The sequence below is a fragment of the Hippocampus guttulatus genome, chromosome 3, assembly GCF_054856545.1.
Source record: "Hippocampus guttulatus isolate MCC_2025c chromosome 3, RoL_Hgut_1.0, whole genome shotgun sequence".
NCBI lineage: Eukaryota > Metazoa > Chordata > Actinopteri > Syngnathiformes > Syngnathidae > Hippocampus > Hippocampus guttulatus.
In genome coordinates, this window is record NC_141263.1 from 25,146,652 (window position 1) to 25,169,494 (window position 22,843).

The 22,843-nt window shown below is 41.8% G+C and overlaps 1 protein-coding gene across 3 annotated transcripts; it reads left to right on the forward strand.

Moving 5' to 3' along the window:
• The first annotated feature begins 571 nt into the window (after positions 1-571).
• Positions 572-22,601, forward strand: mctp2b (multiple C2 domains, transmembrane 2b). 3 transcript variants are annotated; one of them, XM_086107655.1, is made up of 24 exons: positions 593-710; positions 3,787-3,904; positions 4,558-4,580; positions 4,850-5,407; positions 6,773-6,884; positions 10,663-10,805; positions 10,880-10,956; positions 12,072-12,186; positions 12,597-12,629; positions 13,744-13,896; positions 14,486-14,616; positions 14,689-14,875; positions 15,642-15,735; positions 15,834-15,936; positions 16,825-16,927; positions 17,098-17,199; positions 17,280-17,354; positions 18,695-18,814; positions 20,822-20,935; positions 21,221-21,262; positions 21,347-21,456; positions 21,536-21,645; positions 22,093-22,190; positions 22,289-22,601. In XM_086107655.1, exons 4-24 carry the CDS (start codon positions 4,895-4,897, stop codon positions 22,334-22,336), a joined length of 2,583 nt encoding a protein of 860 aa, XP_085963781.1. In that variant the 5' UTR covers positions 593-710; positions 3,787-3,904; positions 4,558-4,580; positions 4,850-4,894; the 3' UTR covers positions 22,337-22,601. The 3 variants fall into 3 exon arrangements, with proteins under 3 accessions (XP_085963780.1, XP_085963782.1, XP_085963781.1); XM_086107654.1 differs by lacking the exons at positions 3,787-3,904; positions 4,558-4,580 and having other exon boundaries at positions 572-710; XM_086107656.1 differs by lacking the exons at positions 3,787-3,904; positions 4,558-4,580; positions 12,597-12,629 and having other exon boundaries at positions 572-710.
• Positions 22,602-22,843: the final 242 nt, after the last annotated feature.

Consider the following 22,843-nt stretch of genomic DNA (forward strand, 5'->3'; position numbering starts at 1 on the left):
ACATTTTTTTTCTTTGCCTCCATCAACACACAACAAATATTGGCGGGAGGGGTGTTATTATCGCCGTTACTGTCCAAAATAACAACAAATAAACCGTCTTCAAGGTTAATTTAAAAGTAAAAAGGTGTAGGTATGACTGATATTCATGGTACGTGAAGCACACCTCTCGCCAACATTGTGGTTTTCCCGTGGTGACAATCGGAAACGAAGCACATCCTGCACAACCTTTGCATAGCGTGCAAACAACTCAACTTTCCAATGGTGTTTTTTTTTTTTTTTTTTGCTTTATTGAATCTTATTGTCCCGGTATTTTTATGTGTGCTTCGATTCAATCAAAAGTCACTCAAAACACAAGTGAGCAAAAGCGGAACTACAACGTTTTGTGAATTTTTAAATTAACTCAAAGTTCCGATGCGTTGAAGTACACGCTCTTGGTGGACACATGATAGTAATTAAACATGTTTAAATGATCACCGAGACACCGTCGTTATCTGATCCATTGAAGAAAACGTCTTCTTTTGAAGCTTTTATTTTGATATTTCACGGAAGCACTTTGTTGCCCGCTGTTGTTGGCTGTCTAATGGTAGAGTCGGAAAACGGGAGGGGAAGCAGGTTTGAGGCTCGAAGTCACCGCGATGTGTCGCAGTCGCACGGGGAGCATAAGAATACACACTTCGTGGGGGAGACGTTCCTCTCCCCTCGCCTCGAAGGTAAATAAACGTCAATATTTGTCTCTTTTGTACTTTGGTGTCTGCGAGTGTAGGCAGAAGGGCAGGTGAGCTTCTTCACCTGAGCTTCAAACTGATGTCCGACGCGAGGAAAAGTTTTTGAGAAAGCGAGATCACGCTTCCGGGTCCGATTTTCACAGCGAAATCGCGTCAAAGCCAACAAATACTTACTTTTCACATTTCCAACTAGCCATTTATTTGGATGCGATTGTCAGAGCACAGAACAGACAATGAATTCATCGATTCGCCAGGTACCTACTGAAACTGAGACAATTTAGATTGTTTAACCAACTGAAGCTGACTTTTGCAGAGAAGAGCCGGGTACACCCTTGAATGCTCACCAGTCAATTACAGAGCACACTTAAACAATTCAACAACTCACGCTCACATTACTCCAGTGAAACACTGCGGGGGAAAGAAATCCAAGATCCGTCACCCCATTCAGTGACTACACTTTTGGATTTCAGCGACAGAATCTGTACGCTTTGCATTCTTAGACACTGTTAAATATAACCTCAAAAAATAGTCAAGTGGGATTTTAAAACACAATGTATATTCCGGATTGAAACATTTGCTTTTGTGAAAGCCCACATCCGTTTGATTGGTTGTTGCACATGCGGTTTGGGGAGCGCCTTTCACTGGAGATTCAAATATTGAATTAGTGTACCACAAAAACTAATAGCCACTGGTTAGTCACTCATGAAAATTGGTTGACAGTTAGGCTGTCGCTTGATGTGGTGGCGGCCTTTACTCATATCCCCTCTCACTAACCCCAAATTCCTGTCCAGAACTCTGAACCTTCACACAAGCCTTGTACTGACCATAACCCGAACTCAAACTCTATCCAACATATTTATCTTGAATCTAATCCTTAATCCTTCCCATGGCTTCTCTCAATCTTTGAAACAATATAATTGAGAAAAAAATATCATCAATGAGAACGGCTTGGTGTGTTTACAAGTTTCCCACCTACCATGTAACGTGTAGCGTGTATGTGAGTCTCCCATCTCTTAGCATGCTTTAAGATGCTTATTCACACTACACATGAAGTTTGCTGTCAAACTAAACACACAACACAAAGAATGACACGTTGCATATTTAAATACATGCTTCATTTTTTTCATCGCTGGTGCTAATGCAAAAGTTAATGTAAAATCCCATTGACATGCTAACGGGGAATTAGCATTGACATTAGTAGTGTTATTTTCAATATCAAACATACGGTTTGATATTGAAAACATACAAAACGCAGTGAAAATTCATATAAACAGGTAAAATAATATTCAACGGCACAAATCTTACCAATATATATTTTTTTAATTCGTGCTTTCGATATCAATCAAAATACTCATTCTTTTTTTTCGCCATAGTGGTTCAGCCCGCAATCAACTACAAGTAGGATCTTCCGACATTACTGAGAAAGAAATTCCGATTTTTTTGTTCGGATGGAAGTTGATCACACTAAAATCATGTTCCGGTCGCAGTCACTTCGACACTACGACGGCCTATTTCTTGATGCATACTTTGGTCTGAGCAGCGACGAGGAAAGAATTCCCTGTCGTGTTCTGACACGACTCGCTAGTTGTTTAGCTCGCACACTCACTGACTGACAAGCAATGAAAAAGAAGCAGAGGCGATATGATCTGGTGAAAATCACTACTTCTCCCTATACACCGTTTGTGTGATGACACCTCCATTTTGTGTGCTAATGACTGATTTATGTAAGGAAGAGGAAGTCACATGGTCATCGTCAAGAGAAAGAGAGAGTGAGTGAGTGAGCGTGAGTGAGTGTGTGTGTGTGTGTGTGTGTGTGTGTGTGTATTTGTGTGTTTGCGTGCGCACGAGCGCGAGTGATGCAATCGTATCAAAGTAATTCTTGGTTGACTTCCAAGTTACTCTCATTTCAAAACAAGACTGTTTTCCCTCAAAGGAACTAACATTGTGAGTTACTATTATATAATATATTGTTAACTGTACAAGCCAACTTTTAAGTAGGATTTGATCAAGTAGGGCAGGGAAATATGGTCTCAAACAATTTTTTTTGTTTTGTTTTTTTCTTGCCCTTAGCACCCCCCCAGCATGAATGCAACCAATTCCACAGAAATAATAGAAACACATATTACGTAAAAGTGATCCTTGATAAATAAACGTTTTTACATGTTTAACATAATGAAATGACTATTTTCAAAGAGACTAACAATGGCAATGTGTAGCTAACATTGACTTCATTAATATTAATTGCTGTTTTTTAAATTTTATTTTTAATAGTCATCATAGGGGTCATAGAAGTGGCTACATATCGTGACCAAATTGCAACACTGACTGTTTGTGTATTCTAGCACTTCTGTTTGCAGCCATGTTGGTAATGCAAGCGGCGCAAGATATTTAAAAAAAAAAAAAAATCACCCTTGCAAATTAACATCACATTCGTCCTCCAGCTGTGTGGGTTTTTTGTTCTTTCTTTCCCATCACTGTCAAGGTCATTGATGGGGAGTTGCAACAACATTTGGCTGTCCATGAACATTTGGTACTTGGACAGTAATTGATGTTGTGACCATGAAACACCCACAAGTTACCGTGTTCCCCCCCCCCCCCCCCCCCCGCCCTCCCAGTCATCACTTTCATTGCACCATGAGAGGGAATACTGTACATTCATCCATAATCTGAACCGCTTGAAATTTATGAGGGCCACGGGCCTACTGGAGTTCATCCCAGCAGTCTTCGTGCGGGAGGCGAGGTGCAACCCCGAACCAGTTGGCAGCCAATCTCAGGTCTCACATTCTATCATGAGAAGACCCCCCCAAAAAAAAAAAAAAAGTCTCAAGACGCAATGTGTGTAAAGGCACAGGAAGCATTCCGTTTTGAACTGTTGCTCAATTCCTCTGTGTGTCCCAATGCTCTCTCTCTCTCTCTCTCTCTCTCTCTCTCTCAGGATTGGCCTGCCGAGTGAATTAATTTTTTTTTTTCACTAAAACCGTGCGGTTTTGCTGTGCTCCTAATCCCCATATTTGGGTCGGGCTGCGGATCTGTGATGCAAACGCTTTGCTTTGCTCTCCAGACGGCATACGGTGCACAGGTTTTGTCGGGACTCGCTGTAGGAGGCAAAGTACGCTTGGCAGACGTACGGCCAACCCAGCATTGACATTGTCAAAATTTAAAGATGGCATAATTAAAAGGTAGATATTCATCTTTCAATAATCCTAAATTATATTGATCATATAGAACAAATATTGTCTGATTTATTTTGGTTAGTTGAATGAGGTAAAAATATCTGTAAAATGTGTATGAAAATGTACATTTTTAGTATTTATAAGTATGATTAAATAATTGGTTGAGATGCTTCATGAATTCTCGTAAATAAAAGACTATAAAGTAGTAGTAAAATCATGCGATTTACCTGGTTAATTGTGTTGAATAATGGGGAATTAATTTAATTTAATTTAATTTAAAATTTGGAATAAATTCCAATTTTTGTCTTTTTCGAGCAATTTACAGGCACTTAAATTTTTTGGGACAATTATTTTTCCCCAAAAATATCAATGAATCTCATTAAATAATTGGTAGATTGATACATTATAAATAATTGAATAATTATTAGACATCAACAGGACCTGGCATTTTTAAAAAATCTGTTGTATTGCATAGTTGTTTGATTACCAGTGAATAATAACAAATGCATATTATGCATTTCACTTTTCCCACCTGTGTGCTCCAGACTCGCGTCCTGAGTCATGTTACCCTGGTAGTATCTTGTGTTTTGTAAACACTCTCCTTTGTTATGGTTTTTCTTCTTCTCCTTCTTTTTTGGCATCCATCCATCACAATTTAGCGTCGCATTCAAGGGCCGGAAAGGTGAGTCGAAGCATTCGTAAAACTACAGAAGATCACAATTGTCAACAAGCAACTCTTGGCTCATTGCAACTTTAACATGCTGTCGTACATGTGGACAAAACAATGACAACAAACAATTATTAACAGTAGTTCTTCACGTATGACAATTAAAAATGTTAAAAAGTGTACTTGTTTTAAGTAAACTGAAAATCAGTGAGACTAAAATTACATGGAATGCAAGTGGAAACATTGCTCATGTCTTTTTTTGTTTGTTTTTCTTTGTATTGTAGATGTCGCTGAGCATGCACTAAAAAAAAAAAAGTAAATAAATCCGGATGGCGAAGAATCCCAGCATGCTGCAGAACTTGCGACGGAAGCTGCGGCGGGACAAGACGGATGTGGGGAAAAAAGGGTCCCCCGCCTCCCGTCTGGACGTCATCGACCACCGCCTCAGCTCCTCGGTGCCCGACATCCGGGACTTGAAGCAGGATGTGTACCGCACCGTTTCTTCCTCGCCTTACCTGCGCAAGAGTCCCGCGCCCTACCACAGCAGCCCTACCACGCCACTGGCCCATCCTGCCCGACGAGGTGGCTTAAGGATGGGAGGGGGAGGAGGAGAAGGTGTCTCCACAGGGAGTGAGAACACACTGAGCGTGCCTGCAGATTGCACGGACTGGGCGTCCTCTCAGGAGTCGTTCAACAGCATGCACATGGACGACGGATCCTCAGTCTGGCGACGGGTGTCGCCCCAAGGCAGCAGCGGCGGCGGTGGAATGGAGGCCGAGGAGCTGGCCTTGCCTGAAATGATGACCGTGTACAGCCCAGACGGTGCGGACAACACCTCGCAGGTAAATTTCTGCAGTAAGACTGAATCTTGCAAAGTCTAAATGAAGTCTAAACGGAAATAAAACAGTAATCCCATGCATGTTCCCGGTTAACTGTACACAGCTTCGCCTATGTTTTTTTTTTTCCTGTGGACCCGTTCCCCAGCTACCCAGAAAAAAAACTCAGCTGTTATATAAACATATATACAATATATAAACATATAGTACATGACTAAAGTGCAGACACCTGAAAGATCTACCATATTTTCTGCACAGAAGGCGTGTCGGAGTATAAGGTGCACCTTCGATGAATGGCCTATTTTAAACCTGTTTTCATATATAGGGTGCACCGCATTATAAGGCAAGTCAAACAGAAGCCACAGTAGTGGCTGCGGTTGCGCTATGCATCCACTAGCTATGCTAAAGATAATACAATGCAACACAGCTTTATTTAAATAGGGCTTTCACAACCGGCTTTTTTTTTTTTTTTTTTATCGCGGGCCCTCGACAACTGTTCCCGTTTCTCACACGGCCCACACCTGAGGTAAAAAGAGTCACATGACAGGTGGTGTTTGCTCCGGATGCATCCTTGGAACACAAGACTTTCTTTCAACACCACAACCGAGTCTGAAATTTGATTCTGCCGCTTCCAAAGCACGTTTGAATTCCACCGTAACAACCGTCCCACGGCGGCTGTGAAATATCCCATCCAGCAACTTTCATTGTGAACATTCCTTCGCAGGTGTGTGTTTTTGTGTGTGTCACGAGGCTGCGGGTTCACTCGTGAACTCTGCGTCCCTTTTAAGTCGGCTTTTGGAAACACTCGCAAGCATGTTGTCGGTCGCAGTCAACAAATGTGTCCAAAGAGGGTTTTGTTGGATTCGATTTTTTTGTGTCAGGTACCGACAGTTTGAGAGCGCGATTGTGGGATGGGTAGGCCGAAAACACCCGTCAGAGCAAACGATTTCCTGTCTTGGCGGGCTGGAGTGCAAACCGAGGGCTCGCATTTTAGTGGTCCGTTGTTTTTTTTCACTCAGTGGACTTCGCAGGTGTGCATCATGTCACGTGGAGTCCGGCGAGGTCTTACGTCCTGAAATCCAGACTCGTGATGTCACCCCTGCAGTGTTTACAAATCAGACTGAGGTCCTTTCACACTTGCCGCCACTGCACGGCGTCCGAGTGATACGGAAGCTCGTCGGTGAGCAAATAGATTTGGCGGGGGGAACAAAAGCCAAGGCGTCGTCCACGAAGTATCTGGTGTCACCACCGCTGCGCAGTTGCAGCCGTGGACATTGAAGAGCGGCTTGGTGCTCAGCGTTTCTGCGCTCACTTGGAATTGAGGTCCCGTTCAAACACTTTGTGTGTGTGTGTGTGTGTGTGTGTCACCAGGGTGACATGGAGTCTTCCAGTGTCTTTGAGGGCGGCAGAGAGTCTCTGAACTCCTTCCTGCTCACCATCAACCTGAAGGAGGGACACAACCTGGTCATCAGGGACCGCTGCGGTAAGAAGACCAAAAAATAAATAAAAAAATTGCTTCTTCAATTTTGCGCATGGGTCATTGGGACTTTTTTTTGGTGCATCCCTTTACGGGTAGCCATGTCTGCCCCCGTAGGCTGAATCTGAACAAAATCACAGATCTCCTGCTCCTGATCAATATTCAGTGATGATTTGTCAATGAGCTGTCAAGCAAACATTCGCGCAGTGGTGAAGGCGGGACCAATCGACCGGCCGGGGGTCGGTGTCACCCGTCAATTGGGTTCCAGATCTCCTTTTCTTTTACTTAATTATTATAATTATATTTAATGTTTTGCTTTAAATATTTATTCCGCTGTCTGCAGGTTGCCATTGTAAAATAGAATCTGTTTTCAATTCCTTTATGTGATTAAAAAATAAAATTAAAACAAATAAAATTAGCTTCCAAGTCCAGCGGTGGGTCTGCATCTATAAACATCATTTCAGCATGTGACATTTTATGTTTTAAAAGTGGTCAAGTTGCAGCATGCATCTGCTTGTGGGCCAGGTCATCATCGTCAATGAGAAACGGTTCTCAAGTGACGTACGTACAGGGTGAAATAAAAGTTGGATGTTATTATTGCCATTTTATGTCGGAATGTTTCATTTTTTTGGGAGTATTAAATGCAGGTCCAAGCGTATATAGTTTTTCACTACATGTCATCGGCGGATTGAAGTGATGTTACGCAATATGAGTACATTCACTTCGGATTTGCAATGTTGATGCAGTAAATGTGACTCGACGTGAAGCTCTCCACCATGTTCATTGCATTAAAGAAGCTCATAGAAGACAAATGGGTGGAGAATGGAACTATTTGAAAAAAATTGTAAAAAAAAAAAAGCAAAAGAAAAAAAGAGCATTGATTTATCCAAGCTTGCGTTATCTGCTTTCTGGCTGCTCCTTATCACAAATTCTTTTGCTTTCTTTCACCACAACTCTGCTCTCTTATCTGTTATCGCGTTTGACTTCCACTTATTTGACTCACAATAGACACTTGCCGATCGAGTCATCTCATAATAAACGTGCTAAGTTTGCTGTACTTAAAGCGCTTGTTTGATGTGGATTGAAACTGTCCGCCCAAAAAAAGTCGGTGTCTCAACAATGGCTTTAATGAAGGGAGTTGCTGTCAGGCAAATCTCCTGAAAGTGAAGCCCTCCGCTTGGGTAAATAGTCGTCCTGGAAAGCCAAAATGTGGAACGCGGATGTTGGTTATCCCAAAAGTAGACGAGTCCCACGAGAAAAATCTGCAAAACAATCGTTTGAAGTTTTAAGACACAGGTGTCAAAGTCAAGGCCCGCGGGCCATATCTGGCCTGCCACATCATTTTATAGGCCCGCGAAAGCAAATCAAGCATGTCATGTTTCATGATGCTTGCTAAAGTCTGAAGCAAAATTTCAAATTGTCATATGTAAACCACAATAACAGTCATTATTCTTGACCTCTGATTTTAAAACCAGTTATCCATCAATTTGTTGTGCGCTGTGTATGTAACATGTGGAGGTGATTAAACATTTAGATGATTTTGTCAAAATTCATAACGGCCCTCCAAAGGAAACCCTAACTACAATGTGGCCCGTGACAAAAATGAGTTTGACACCCTTGTTTTAAGACAATTGACTGGATTTGAAGGCTTTGGTGGCCTGAATGGAGAAGAAAAAAAGTAAAAGTAAGAAGAAATACAGAGACCAAATAGCAAAGTTAGCTACACTAAAAATAATCATAAATCATGCTGACACCCACAGGCAAGCCCAGCTACCTCTTCTCCCTAAATTGATTTTTGCCGTGATCACGGCTGTCAAATGATTGACTGTCAGGAATGTGAGATGATGTCATTGCGTGTTAGCGATGGGTTAGCTGCAGGTAAGATTTCAGCTGGCGTGTTTGGAACCTGTCTGAGCTTTACCCCCGCCACTGTATGTTTACCCTCCGCCGGGGCAGATCACGCCCAACATGAGGTCAAAGTCCGATTTTTCTTTGTTGCGGACGGCTAGCTTGTAGACGCAGTAGCTGAGCGTTTGTTTAGTTAGCCATTTAGTTGTTGACATGACACTCGGGTTACTGCAGCAAAACCATTAACAGGCAACATTGTTGGAGGATGCACTGCATTTGGCTTTCTCCTCGCCCAAAAAGCAAATAATCTTTGTAATGTTCATTTTTAATGGAAACACGGACATTGAGTTTATTTCAGACAAATTGTCTTTGATGCCTCTAAAAAAAACCCAAAAAAAAATCATATTTTCAAATTGTCTTCACTTTTTTTCCCGACCGATACCAGTATGAGTATTCACTCTTGACTCCTCATTGATACCGATACTACTAGTACTAATGACACATCAAAATTCTATATTGTCACTCAAATAAGGCCGGTATCGATATACATAATGCACGTTAGGTTAATTGGGATGTTTTTTAATCGCCTTTGGATGTTTTACACCCCCCCCCCCCCAAAAAAAAAATTGTATGATGTTAACCCTGTAATGCCTGACCCATCAAGGCATTACCCAGAAAAATCTGATTTTTGGAAACTGGGATGTGCATTCAACACTTATAACAAAATCCACAAACATATTTTTGTCATATCATGTTGTTTTAGATATTTGTCGTATCACATTGATAAGCATTATGTAGATTACATCTGAAAATTATAATTTGGGGAAAATTCTATTTTAAACCTGCAGTATGAAATTTGATACAGATGATTTAATGTAATCTAAAGAATGAGTTATATAATGAAAATGCATGTATCAAATATGATACAAATGGCATTATAGGGTTTTAATTGAAATTGAAAGACTCGCAGATGATGTGTTCTGTAACCCCCTGCTGTCGCGTGTGACAGCGGTTGAATTAACTGGTAAAAGATACAGCTGCCATCGAAGCAAAGCCAATCTTGCTCTGCTCATGAGAGTCGGAACAGGTGGATTGAGTTAGCAATCATTTTATTGTGGGAGCAGAACAGGAAGTTGTGGCCCATCAAACCAAAACATTGACTTGGAAGGGGGTGTCGTTTTTCTTTACTGGAAGCCACATGTGGTAACGTCCAGTGTTGAGAAACAACATCTGACTTTTTTTTTTTTTTAATTCACAGCTCTGCTCAAAAAGCAGATTTTTTTTCACTCCTTTTTTCATGTTTATTTTCGGCTTTTGTGCTTCTGTCTTTTGTTTTGTAAACAGTCCAAAAAAAAGTCATGAATGTAATTTAATCTTTCAAACGGCTCATGTACAGTTCCTTGGACCACCGTCAGATTTGTTGTTTTTGCAATTCCATCATGACCTTATATAACTAGAATGCTAGTAAGTAGAGGGCATACCTCCACTAAGGCTGAACTAAACGTAAAGAAGAAGACTTCATTGAGACAACAACGGAGAAATGTTACAGTGTGAAATGGAACCAATTTAGAGCACTTTGCATTTCTGTTCATTAAATTCCCATGCTACATCCCGGCTACATGGAGGAGAGAAAACATGGGAGGTGACATTTTGTTTGTGGGGGTTTGGACCGTTCCGATGACACCAGGTTGACTCACAATCACGTTGTTTAAAAAATATAAAGAAAATGCAGCCTTATCCAGATCATGAACAAAATTTGCTGTTGTGGACTGTAAATTTCCCCAGTGTGGGACAAATAAAGGATATCTTAAATCTTAAAATGGATTGGTTGTTGAATGCGAATTGGTTGTTCCCTCATTCACAGTCGCAGTTTTTTTTCTGGATTTTGCTGTTGTATTCATTTCACACCTCCTTGACATAATCTTTCCATTTTCAGGCACCAGCGACCCGTACGTGAAGTTCAAACTGGAGGGGAAGACTATCTACAAGAGCAAAGTGATCCTCAAGAACCTGAACCCCGTGTGGAGCGAGAACTTTTCCATCCCCGTCCGGAACCTCAGTCAGTGGCTCTACGTCAAGGTGGGTTAGCATGATGTTCCGGAAAAAAAAGTGGTTCTTCTGTCACCATGGTAACCGTAGCCGTGGCAACACAGGTGTACGACCGGGACCTGACCACCGACGACTTCATGGGCTCGGCCAGCGTCCTCCTCAGTGACTTGGACCTGGACAAGTGAGCTCTGGCGCTAATTTCTTTTGTTGGGTTTTTCAATGTTAATAAGAACACAGGTTGATTTACAAGACTCTTTGATGTTTAGGAGAGTGCATGTTCGGATCATGAATTGTCTTTGTTCATGAGAAAATCTTGGTAACCATTTAGAAAACTAATTTGGTTTTGTTTTTACAAATGTATTTTTAGGCTCAAAATGAGACTTCAAATCAGCATAAGGTTCATTGATAATTAGCTTTGATGTTTAAAAAAAACCCCATCAATGTGAGGCTCACTGTAAATTGACATCTAGAAAAACAACATTAAGTCGAGACTAAATTATTGCCAAAAAAAAAAAATAGGGCTTGACCGACATGGATTTATTTTTAGGCCGATACTGATTTTTTCCAAAAAAAAACACCAAAAAAACAATCCTAATTGCTGATGAATTTAAAAAAATATAAAATACCTTTTTATTTATTTATAGCCCCTCAATACATTTGAATTGGTGTCAATTGTATGGAGATTTTTGCTTTTCGCAGGCCACCCTGATTCCCATCCCCTTCAAATAGTGGAGTGCAACTGTAACTATCCATCCATTTTCCGAACCGCTTGATCCTCACTAGGGTCGCGGGGGGTGCTGGAGCCTATCCCAGCCATCTCCGGGCAGTAGGCGGGGGACACCCTGAATCAGTTGCCAGCCAATCGCAGGGCACACAGAGACGAACAACCATCCACGCCCACACTCACACCGAGCGCCCAATTAGCCTGCCATACATGTTTTTGGAATGTGGGAGGAAACCGGAGCACCCGGAGAAAACCCACGCAGGGAGGCCGGAGCTGGAATCGAACCCGGTACCTCTGCACTGTGAAGCCGACGTGCTAACCACTGGACTACCGGGCCGCCCAACTGTAACTATATGGTTGAAAAATAACTTTTGGGTTCCGAGCATGCATTGCATGGCACAATGCATTTGATGAACTTATAAGGACACGAATCCTTTGCATCTGTGTTTTTTGTATGACCAGTCGTGTAGCGTCAGATTTAACACATTTACTGTCTGTTGCACTGTCTTTTTTTTTTTTTTTTTTCTCGTACAAAGTCCAGATCTTTATATTTTTCCGTCTCGTTTGTGGAGGGTGAACGAGCTGTGTCTGCGTCTGGATGACCCCAACAGCCTTGAGAACGACATGGGCGAGATTGTGCTGGACATGAGCCTCAAGCGCAGAGATGGAGACAGTCGACGCGGACCAGTAGGGGGCGCTTTCGCATACGCGCATGTGATGCATGGCTTCCCTCATCAGCTTTTTGTTGTGCATTGTCTCATGTCTTTTTAAAGGCACTATCAGCCATTCTAATTTGCAGTTGGCATTGTTTTTAGCCTTCGATTTTTTTAAATCATTTGCCATTTCAATTTTTTAGGGTAACATTTTTTTTACTTTTAGGGTAACTTTTGTAAAGGTTATATGATAAGAGGTGTTTTCATTTTGGTCAAACGCTCGATGATTTTATACAAATTAGCCTGAAAGTCTGACTTTGCCTTTTTTGTGGTTTTTTTTTGATCAAGTACTGTATGTTATAAGTGTTGTGCATTGTGCATCCACTGTCAACTAACCCGACTGCTTTTGTCTTCTGCACCTAACACGCATGCTCTGACCCGCAGCGCTGGCCACAAATCCGAAAACGCAGTAGTCGGGTAAGGCACGCCCACACTAACAGTTTTGTTTTCACGTCATCGTCATTTCTGCTCAAAGGTCCGCGGCAGAAGACGATTCCCATTTTCATGGATGAACGTTGTTTTCTTGTCCGTCCGTACGCATCCTAGTTTTTATCGGATCAAGTTGAAATTGTCATCAACTGCTTTTCTCAAAGTAAATTTGGCTTTGTCGAGACTTATGTTGTCCGGACCAAATTGTGTTTGATACTCACAAAAAACAAATTGGGTTAAAACTCTCTTTGACGTTCATCAAAAAGGGTATAGGATGAGAATATGTTAGGTTCATTGATGAGTTATGGCTATGTTGATGTTTACAAAACTCTAAATTGTTTAGTTGGGTTCAGAATGTATTGTTTTGTTTTTGTTTTTTTAATGAGCAGTTTTGGAGATTCTCTCTCCGGATATTCTGAACGTGTGTGAAGTAGTTGGCGCGAGGTTTTTCTGAAATAAAATGCAGAGGAGTGTCAAATTAATTTGTGAAAAGAAATCGGTATCGTCTGTGATATAAAAAAAAATTTAATTGCTACTTTTTTTTTCCAGTGAAGTGAGACCCAGAAACACAGTGGCTCTTTTTTTAGGTACACCAGCACAGTGTACTGGTGTCTGATTGCCTGCATGCTTTTAAGAGGCTGTTAAACCCCACACGCTTGTCTGCACTTTGCATGCTACCAGAATGCAACGCCGCCGGCTTCACCGAGCATGTGCCAAAACACACGAGATACACCTGCACGGTGCAGTAAGATCCCGGAGGCACAAGTGGGCGACGGGACTCTCACGACTTGACCGGAGTCAGACTTAAGTCGGCCATTTTAGAATTTGGGACTCGCTTGGGTTAAACTGACGAAAGCGCCAACTTGACTTTGACTTTGCGATTTGCTTTTGAGAAAAAACGATTTGCCTTGATTGAAATTAGTATAGATTTAGTTATAGATTATCTGGGGACTTGCGAGAAACTTAATGTCAAGACTTGACACCTGCTCCCGACTTGCGCATCCGTAACTTCCTCCCACATCTGCCAGGAGCACCTTCAGGACAGCTGGCTGGCTATATTGAACAAGCAGTCCGTCTTCCATAGTTGGCTTCTTTCCAACAGAGCTCGCGGCTGTCTGAGGCCCAGAGGAAGAGTCAACTGTGGAGTTCAGTGGCCAAGGTGACGCTGGTGGAGGGTCAGGATGTTCCCATCGACTCGCCGACCGGCCAGCTCTTTGTCCGCTTTCGGCTGGGCGAGCAGCGATACAAGAGCAAGGTAACGAGAAAAGACGGGGAAAAAAATCAAAATAAAAAAGTGGGATGTCAAACTTTCAAATAGGGCCTGACAAACATTTTTGCTCTTTTTTTTTTGATTGACTTATTATTATGATTGTTATTATTTACAGTAATGATTTTTTTGTTAAATTAGTGCAACTCTTTGATTTACATTTGCAAGGGAGTAACCAAAAATGTAATCAAATATGATCAATATATATTTAAATTGTTTATTTTATAAATATCATTTAGAATCGATCACTCAAGCAGTTATTTCTTCAACTGAATTCAAATGTTAGACGTATATGTATAATTGTTTTACTAATCATTTATCATCATTTACTTACTTGCAATGGATTGTAAAATGTGTCTAATAAAAATGCCAAGGGTAGTGTAGATGTAAAATTGTCTCTTAAATATTTAATTGCACTATGGTCATTGAATAAAAACCACAACAAATACATTTTAATGAACCAATTTTCGGAATACATGGCAACAAATATTACAGTTACTGCCCTGAGGGTCAGATGAAAGGACAGATCAGGCTGGATGTTTATTTCACCCCCCCACACACACACACACCTGTGCAGAATGTCGGCAAGGTGTCCAGGCCTCAGTGGAGGGAGAGGTTCACCTTGAATCACTTCCTGGACGGCACCAGCATCCTGGAAGCGGAACTTTGGTCCAAAGAGGGACGACGAGCTGAGGAGTGTTTGGGAATGTGAATCTCTGCACGCCGACTTCTATTGCGTACGTTGGTTCTGCTTCGGTCTTAATGGGATTTCTCACGCAGGTGTGAGGTGGATCTTTCGGGCGTCCCCCCAGATGAGAGGCAGCTGTTCACGCTATCGTTGGACTCGGGCCGAGGACGTCTGGTCTTTCTGGTCACGATCAGCTCCTGTAGCGGGGTCTCCATCGCGGACCTCTCCGCGGCACCCCTCGACGAGCCGGCGGAGCACCAGAATCAGCTGGACAACTACGTCAGTACCGCTTCAAACACTCTGTTTGTCTTACCTCCATTTGAGAGGTTTTTTCCTTCTCTGGGCAGATCCCAAGGAATGATGACATCACAAAAGTAGCCCAAGATGTCTTTGTCTTGGTAAAAAAAAAAATGTAATGAAATGTCATTTAAAAATAAGCAATACTTGTCATGGGAAGAATGTCTCTGACTTGTCCTTCTTTTGAAGGGCACTAGAGGGCAGCATTTGTCTGAAAATGAGCATAATGCGAGGTGGCCAGATGTAGTTTCACGCCCAATAAGAATTCAGTATCATACAAGTGATCACAATTTCGTTACGAGGTCTGTGTTGTATAACATACAGTACGTTAATGTTATTTAAAAACCTCCTTATTTTCACCAAAATATATTTATATTGGCAATGATTTAAACCATTTTGATTTGAACAATGTGCAACATTTTCATGTTTTGTTTTGTTTTTTTGTGTCATAAATATAGCACTATTCCTAAAAGTTCTTTGGCATGAAATTCATTCTGTGAACAAAAAAATAGGAAGCCTTTCATTTATAATGGCACATTTTCTCTGGTACGGTATTAGAAATAGCTAAAAGTATCCCAAATCTTGTGGCAAAAAATGAAAACATTAAAAAAAATCTAATCGAAATGTTTTTGTATTAGGAATTAATTTTTAAAAAGGCAAGATAGTCAATAAAAGCCTAACATAATTCAGTATGTTATTATGTTCATAGTATTGCATTAACATCACACTGCACTTGTGATCCTTTCAGAGTCTTCAAAGGTCCTTGAAGAACCTCAGCGACGTGGGCTTCCTCCAAGTCAAAGTCATCAAGGCGTGCGACCTGCTGTCTGCTGATCTCAACGGTAACCGCAAGCTTTTTGTTTTCCCGTCGTCAGCCGAAAACACGTCGCTCGGCGGGAACTCGGCGCGCTGAGCGTTTGCTTTGCTTTGCATGGCGTAGGCAAGAGCGACCCCTTCTGCGTCTTGGAACTCTGCAACGACAGGCTGCAGACGCATACCGTCTACAAGAGTCTCCAGCCTGAGTGGAACAAAGTCTTCACCTTGTCAGTATTGTCCCAAAGCCATTTCATTTGAATGTTTTCATTTAAACGTTTTTTTTTTACTTCTCTTGCTATTTTACAATAGAAATGCCATTCACCTTCAACACCATAATATTTTAACATGTTTAGAAACGACACTGATCTGACAAAGTCGTGCAAATATTTCATATTATTTTGGAGAAAAAAAACTTCAATAGACCTTTTTTTTTTTTTTTTTTTTTAATCAAAATGAATGTAACGAAACCCGTAGGTGAGAAGGATAATGTCTGTGGATGTTGTAGTTGGGCAGAGGAGTTCGGAAGACATACTTTCTCACAGGTATGAGTAGAATGTTTATTCCGGTTGACTTTGGCAAATGAGGCAAAACAAAAAGTTATGTTAGACGCCCGATACTCCCGTGCGCTTAAGTAAAAGCTCATTTCTTTAATTTAAAGTAGAAAGTAGTTTACTAATTTTCCACATATTATTAAGAATTTAAATATTTGATAATATCTCATATTTTTAATTAATTTATTTCACTTAAAAATGTTTTTAAACTTTCAAACATTTAAAAGTTTTTTTTTTTTTTTTTTTGGTCAGTTAAATGTCCACAATCATGAATTTAAACATTAAATAACCGTCATAACGAGGAAATGAGATGTGAGATATTCCGTCCCAGAAACGAATTTAGATGCTAAATAATGCGCACGGCAACGAATTCAGAGAATCCATCATTTCTACAAATTGTACAAAACAAAAGAATAATATGCGCGCCGTGGAATTTAGACCCGGAATAATGTCCACAATGAGGAATTGAAACACGAAACAACAGACAATAAAAGGTCATTCAGATACAAAATATTGCCCATAACATAACGCAAACATTGAGAAATTGCTGTTGTGCGTCCAAAGTCCTGTCCGGGACATCCACGAGGTCCTGCTGGTGACCGTCTTCGACGAGGACGGAGACAAAGCTCCAGACTTCCTGGGGAAAGTGGCCATTCCTCTACTCTCGGTACAAAAGCCGCCTCCTTCTCTCCCTCCTCCGCGTCACGCCTTCCCCGCGGCGACGCGTCGGCATCGCGCGTCACGCCGAGACGTGATCCGATTCGACTGGCGGTCCGGTTCACGGCCCGGTCGATCCCGCGCCCTCGCTGACCCTTTTCGTGTTTGTGTCGGACGCAGATCCGAAGTAGGCAGCAGATCATCATGCCCCTGAAGAAGGACGACCTGGGCGGCCTCATCAAAGGCAACATCACGCTGGAGCTGGAGATCATTTACAATCCCGTGAGTCCACATCCGGAATGCCGGGACTCGTCAAAAGCCTCCTCCTGACAGTTGTTTGTTTTTTTGTTTTTTAAATTCAGATTCGAGCCAGCATAAGAACATTCCAACCCCGGGAGATCAAATTCATGGAAGATAATCCCAAATTTTCCAAAAAGGTTTGAGACATCGTTGCCGAATTTCTCACGAAACACCACACCTCCAATAACGACTGGCCCCTAAAACAAAAGTCAATAAACAGGTGCCACACTCGTGATCAATTTGCTGCCCCGAGTTTTCTCTCTTTGTATGAATAAAGGCCTTCCTCCAATAAATGATGAACGATCATTTACAATCCTGCAGTGGCGTCAATAAACATCTCCGGCTACTATTTTTCAAAAAGTATCGGGTGCTAGGTGTCGAATTTAGAACCAAAAAATGAATTCCAGTAATCCCTCGTGGATGGCGTGGACCACCCACGCAAGACGTGCAATCGACAAAGTAGCGGTCGTTCTTTTTTTTTTAACTTTTTATATATTTTAACGCAGTTTTCGGCTCCCCCCGCGCACTTCTTAATTTCTTAGTCTTATTAACCATTATTATTCGTATTAGCATCAACTACGCGAAATGCCTCTTTAATCCTGCGCATAGTTGCGCTACATGTTAACTTGACGTGACATTTTATCGTGACGTATCAGTGCGGGGCAAAGTTTGGGTTCGGTCCGAAGGCCCCCCCAGCCCAAAATCTCCGCGCCCGCCGCCGGATCGCCGCGCGAGAGCGGACCCCGGTCCAAGTGTTCCTCCCTCGTGTGAAGTGATAAAAGCAAAAGCAGCCCGCTGCTTCGAATTGAGCGTTAATGGCCGCCAACCGCGCCGTGTTCTGCCACATTAGTTTGATATACAGTGTGTGAGACAGGGTGCCAGACCGGGTGCCTGACTGTCTGTACTCCCCACAAAAGAGTCTTTGTTGCCACACAATGCGTCGCCCGCAAACGCCCAAATTGGCTTACAGTGGCTGTGACGTGCACCGTTGCTCCGACTGCTTGTTTTCATGTTGGACAAAATCAGGTCATATTTCTGACGCGGAACCCTCCCTGCCCGACCGCAGTGGAGCCCGGATGCCAAAAAACGCAGCCCCCGCACTCTCTGGCGCGATGCTAATTTACTCGACATCAATCATCATTTCCTTTTGGTGAATCTCAATCTACCGGAGCCCTCGACCAGTTTTTGGAAACAAGCAAATGAATTTTAAGTCTTACATGACCATAACCTAAACGTTTTGTTAGTTTTTTTTTAGAATCATCACAGCTAAACTAGCATGTTTGCTCGTGAGCGCCAAACACGATTTGGATGCTTTCCAAGTCCACGCCGAAATAAACTCCCAAGAATTGCGATTGGAACATTCGCCACTTGGTCACGGCGCCGCCTTTTTAATCTTGTTTTCAGATTCAGATCTGAATCTGAAAACAAGATTAATTAATCAATTAATTAATCTTGTTTTGAATTTGTTTTTCCTCAGGCTCTGGCCAGGAACGTGCAGCGAGTGCAGGCGCTCTACCGGGCCATCACGTCCACGCTGCAGTACGTGAAAAGCTGCTTCCAGTGGGAGAGCGTCCAAAGGAGCCTGCTGGCCTTCGCGGTGAGTGACCTGGACGTTCACTTTATTCGGAACCTCTCGCGTTACATTGAAAAGAACTTCCGTTTGGTGCACTGCTTGTTTTGCAACCACTGTAGGAGAAACAACAGTGAAGGGATACTGGGAGTGGGCGGAGCTAGTCACAGTGCAGCGAGTTGATTGGTGAACAGAGAACGGCTGCTTCCAGAATGGAAACGTTAATCGAGTGAACGAAGCTCCTGAATTTTTTATTTTGATTTTTTTTTTAAACCAAAGTTGCAACTCATTGAGATGTGTTTGTTTATTTGAGGTGAGCATTTTATTTTTATTTTTTCAAGTGGACGAAGGTGCTGGCAGTTGTTTATTAGTCGTGACATTTAAGAGAGGCAAGGTGTTGAAGTGGATGAGTTGCCTGGCGTTTAGTGTTTAGTGATGCGGGAAAAAGCACCTGTTTTCGAAAAAGGTCGTCATTGGTGTGCTGTGTTTATACCAACATCATCATCAGTTGTGGAATTGTGCTGAGGTTTGTAGCAATGTGGGTTTTTTAGCATTTTCGTTTGTAATATTTGACTTGCATGCAAAGTGGGACATCGGAGGAAGGATTTGGTGGGGTTTCATCAAGTGGATGAAACACAATTTTTTTTAAGGTTATCATTCGAGTTGCTATGTTTTTTTGCTGTTGTTGTTTTTTTCCAGTGAATTAATTGATTTTGAACTGAGGCCAGGTGCTCGGTCCACTTGGTCCAAGGCGTTTTATTCAGACTAGGCTTTTATTCATCAAGGTGACGAACCCGAAGAACAAGCATTTAATTGCAATGGGTGCAGTGTTTATTCTAGTGGGCAAAGTATTTGCAGTTTGTCGAGGCGTTTTTAAACGAGGTGAGGCATTTAGTCATTCAAGTGGATATTCCGAGATCCCGCAAAGTCCACACAGAATGATGACTCTGTACCGTGGCTTTTTCCTCTGTTTTTGAAAGCGGACTGGACGTGGGCGGTCCTTGGCAGACATCTCGTCAAGGGAGATAAAGACACACAGACACTGCACAGCCATCTGCTCTCATCGACTCGCACTAAACGCCTCACCGTTTATTTCCTTCCTTCCTCCTTCTTAAATCCCCGCTTTGGCTCGGGTCCCCGGGATTACCGCTCTGGCATGCCGCGCTTTGCTCCACCATTAAGTTGGGAGAATCCCATCGGTAGCGACATTTGGTAGTCTGCCTTTTCTTTTTTTTTTTGTGTGTGTGTGTGTGTGTTTCCTGTTCTGCATACGAAACACAAGTCAATGATCACAATCTTTATGGCCCGGGATACTTTTACAGCAAAACGTGATTTGGCCTTCACACAAGTAAAGGCAGCGCCTTCACAGTCGCCTCAGAAGGACTTTCACCCCTTTTACTTTGCAACTTCCATACTATAAACCGATAATGATGCCCCCCCCCCCAAAAAAATTGACATTTAGTTTACATTTTCATCCTCCTTAATGGTGTCTAAAATGACACTTTTTTCTTTTTTAAATGACAAGATCAGTTTCTTTTTCCCCAAATGAATGCATCATAAAGGACACATTTAATGGTGCTAAGAGGCTTATTGATTCAAGCGGATGAAACACCTGCTGGTGTTTTTAAAAGTGCTGACTCGAGGCATTCGTTTTGTTGGAGAAAGCTCCTCATCCACGAAGAATTTGTTTCACTGAGGTGTGGCCTTTATTTAAGTGACCAGATTCCTTGCCTTTTTTTTATTTTTATCATCAGTCATTTAATTGAGGTCAGGCGTTAATTTTTTTCAAGTAAACAAAGCACCTGCAAGTTAAAAAAATAAATAGGTCATTCATATTTCAGATTACATGTTGCTAGGCAGAACTCCATCGATCAATTAAAAAAAAAACACACACACACGGTCATATTTTAGGGGGAAGCTCAGAAAGGACAAGGAATCAAACTAAGAAAAGCAGGAAGTGGTCATGTTCCAAACAGGAAGTACACTAGTTGCTGCTCTATCATTGGCCGAATAATCATGTGACGTTGCGTGCAGGTGTTCCTGTTGATGGTGTGGCACTGGGAGTTCTACATGTTTCCCCTCGTCCTGGTTCTGCTCATCTCATGGAACTACTTACAGATCTGCTCCGGACATGCCAATCAAGACCTGGTGAGTGTCATCAAGCCGTGGTTTGTCCGATTTTTTTCATTGGAAGGAAGTGAGGTGTTTAGCTTTTCACGTGGGTTTTTTTTTTCTGGAGAAGATGCTTAATCGACATGTGGTGTGTATTTGTTCAAGTGGACAAGCAGCAGGTGTGTTTTTAAAGGAGGCCTTTGATTGAAGCAATTATTCGGTTTATATATTCAGGGTGTCCATTTTGTGACACTTGGTTCTCACTGAATGTGAACAAATTGGACAAATGTAATCCTTCACTAATGTGACCGTTTTTCTCAGAGCTGTATGGACGTTGGTGACGAAGAGGAGGATGACGAGAAGGTAATGAAGAATAATCACCAAACAAAGAAATACTCAACGGGATATGGACAATGCAAGCGTGTTTACTCGTGTCGCTAATGTCAGGAAAATGAGCGCCGGGGTCTCATGGAGAAGATCCACATGGTGCAGGACATCGTCATCAGCCTTCAGAACTTCCTGGATGCGGTGGCCAACTTCGGGGAGAGGATTAAAAAGTAATTTTGTCACTCTTTCCACATTTTGTCTTTTGATGATGTTGTCAAAACGTTTTGGTGTGCTTTTGTTGTTGTTTAGCACATTCAACTGGTCCGAGCCCTTCCTGTCCAGTCTGGCTTTGCTCTTCTTTGTCATGGCCACCGTGCTCACGTATTACATCCCGCTGCGCTACATTGTCTTGATATGGGGTGAGAGGCGTTCAGAATTGACTTTTTTTTTTCCTTCACTTTTTATTTCACTATGAATTACTTTGTACAAATGACTTGAAGGTGCTACAAATCCAGCAGGATTTCTTTTCATTTAAGCGTTGATTTTTTTTTTTTTTATGTGGTGCTGACATGTTGGTATTTAAAACGGTTCACATTTTGCATCTTAACAACACACAAAATTGTAAAAATAAATAAAAATTTAAAAAAACACACACGCAACTATAGATACTATTTTAGAAATTTATAAAGTAGGTCGGATTAAATTTTAAAAAGTCTAAGAAATGACAGTGTGGGAAAAGAAAAACATCAAGCAGTAATTAATGTTAAGCCGGGATTTTTTGTCGTTGTTTGTGTACCAACAAAGCGCTGAGTCTTAATGACACCGTTTCTTTTCTTTTCCCAATTTCTTTTTTATTTTTCTTCCAGGCATCAACAAATTCACCAAGCGATTGCGCAACCCTTTCGCCACAGACAACAACGAGCTGATCGACTTTCTGAGCAGGGTACCTTCGGATGTGCAGAAGGTACGCAGGACCAGCAAGCAGAATTCCATCGCATTCCTCACTTTGCCTTATTGTTGCGGTTTATGACGATGCTGATGACGTTCTGCTTGTTTTTTTAGGTCCAGTACAGTGAGCCAAAAGGTGTCAAGAAAAAGAAGACAACGTAAACCAACAAAGACTGAGGACCCGCCCACCTCCTTTCTTTGTTGATGACTTTGGAATAATTTTTTTTTATGTACTTTCTATTTTTGAATACTTTTGAGTACTGTAACCGCACGACAGCAAAGTACACACTTGTTTACTTTTGGATGTGTTACTTCAACTATTTGATGTTTTATTTCCTGTTTTTGCACACACACACACACACACACACACAAATTATTTATTATTGCCTTGCGACCTAAGAGCAATAAATGCAGTCTTTCCACTTGGTGATGGTACCCGTCCATTCCAGCCGTCCGTCCCTCGTCCCAGCGTGGCCTTTGGGCGGCGCCATTAGCAAAATCGATCCAAACAAAATCTCGAGGTAGTCTGTCTTGAAAATACTTATGAGTGTGAGTAAAAAGTTGCGAATATACACACGATGATGCAAGGACTTTGAAGTATTAAAATCTGGGCTGGAATATGATGTCAAAAGTTGTCTTGTAAGACAGGGTCCGTATTTCACAAATAAT

Excerpts from the sequence above, each read along its gene's own strand:
- mctp2b (XM_086107654.1), top strand. The coding sequence starts at position 4,895 with ATGGCGAAGAATCCCAGCATGCTGCAGAACTTGCGACGGAAGCTGCGG. Across the intron at positions 13,897-14,485 it reads AGCAGCGATACAAGAGCAAG|AATGTCGGCAAGGTGTCCAG; the intron begins GTAACGAGAAAA and ends ACACCTGTGCAG. Across the intron at positions 16,928-17,097 it reads TGGCCATTCCTCTACTCTCG|ATCCGAAGTAGGCAGCAGAT; the intron begins GTACAAAAGCCG and ends TGTCGGACGCAG.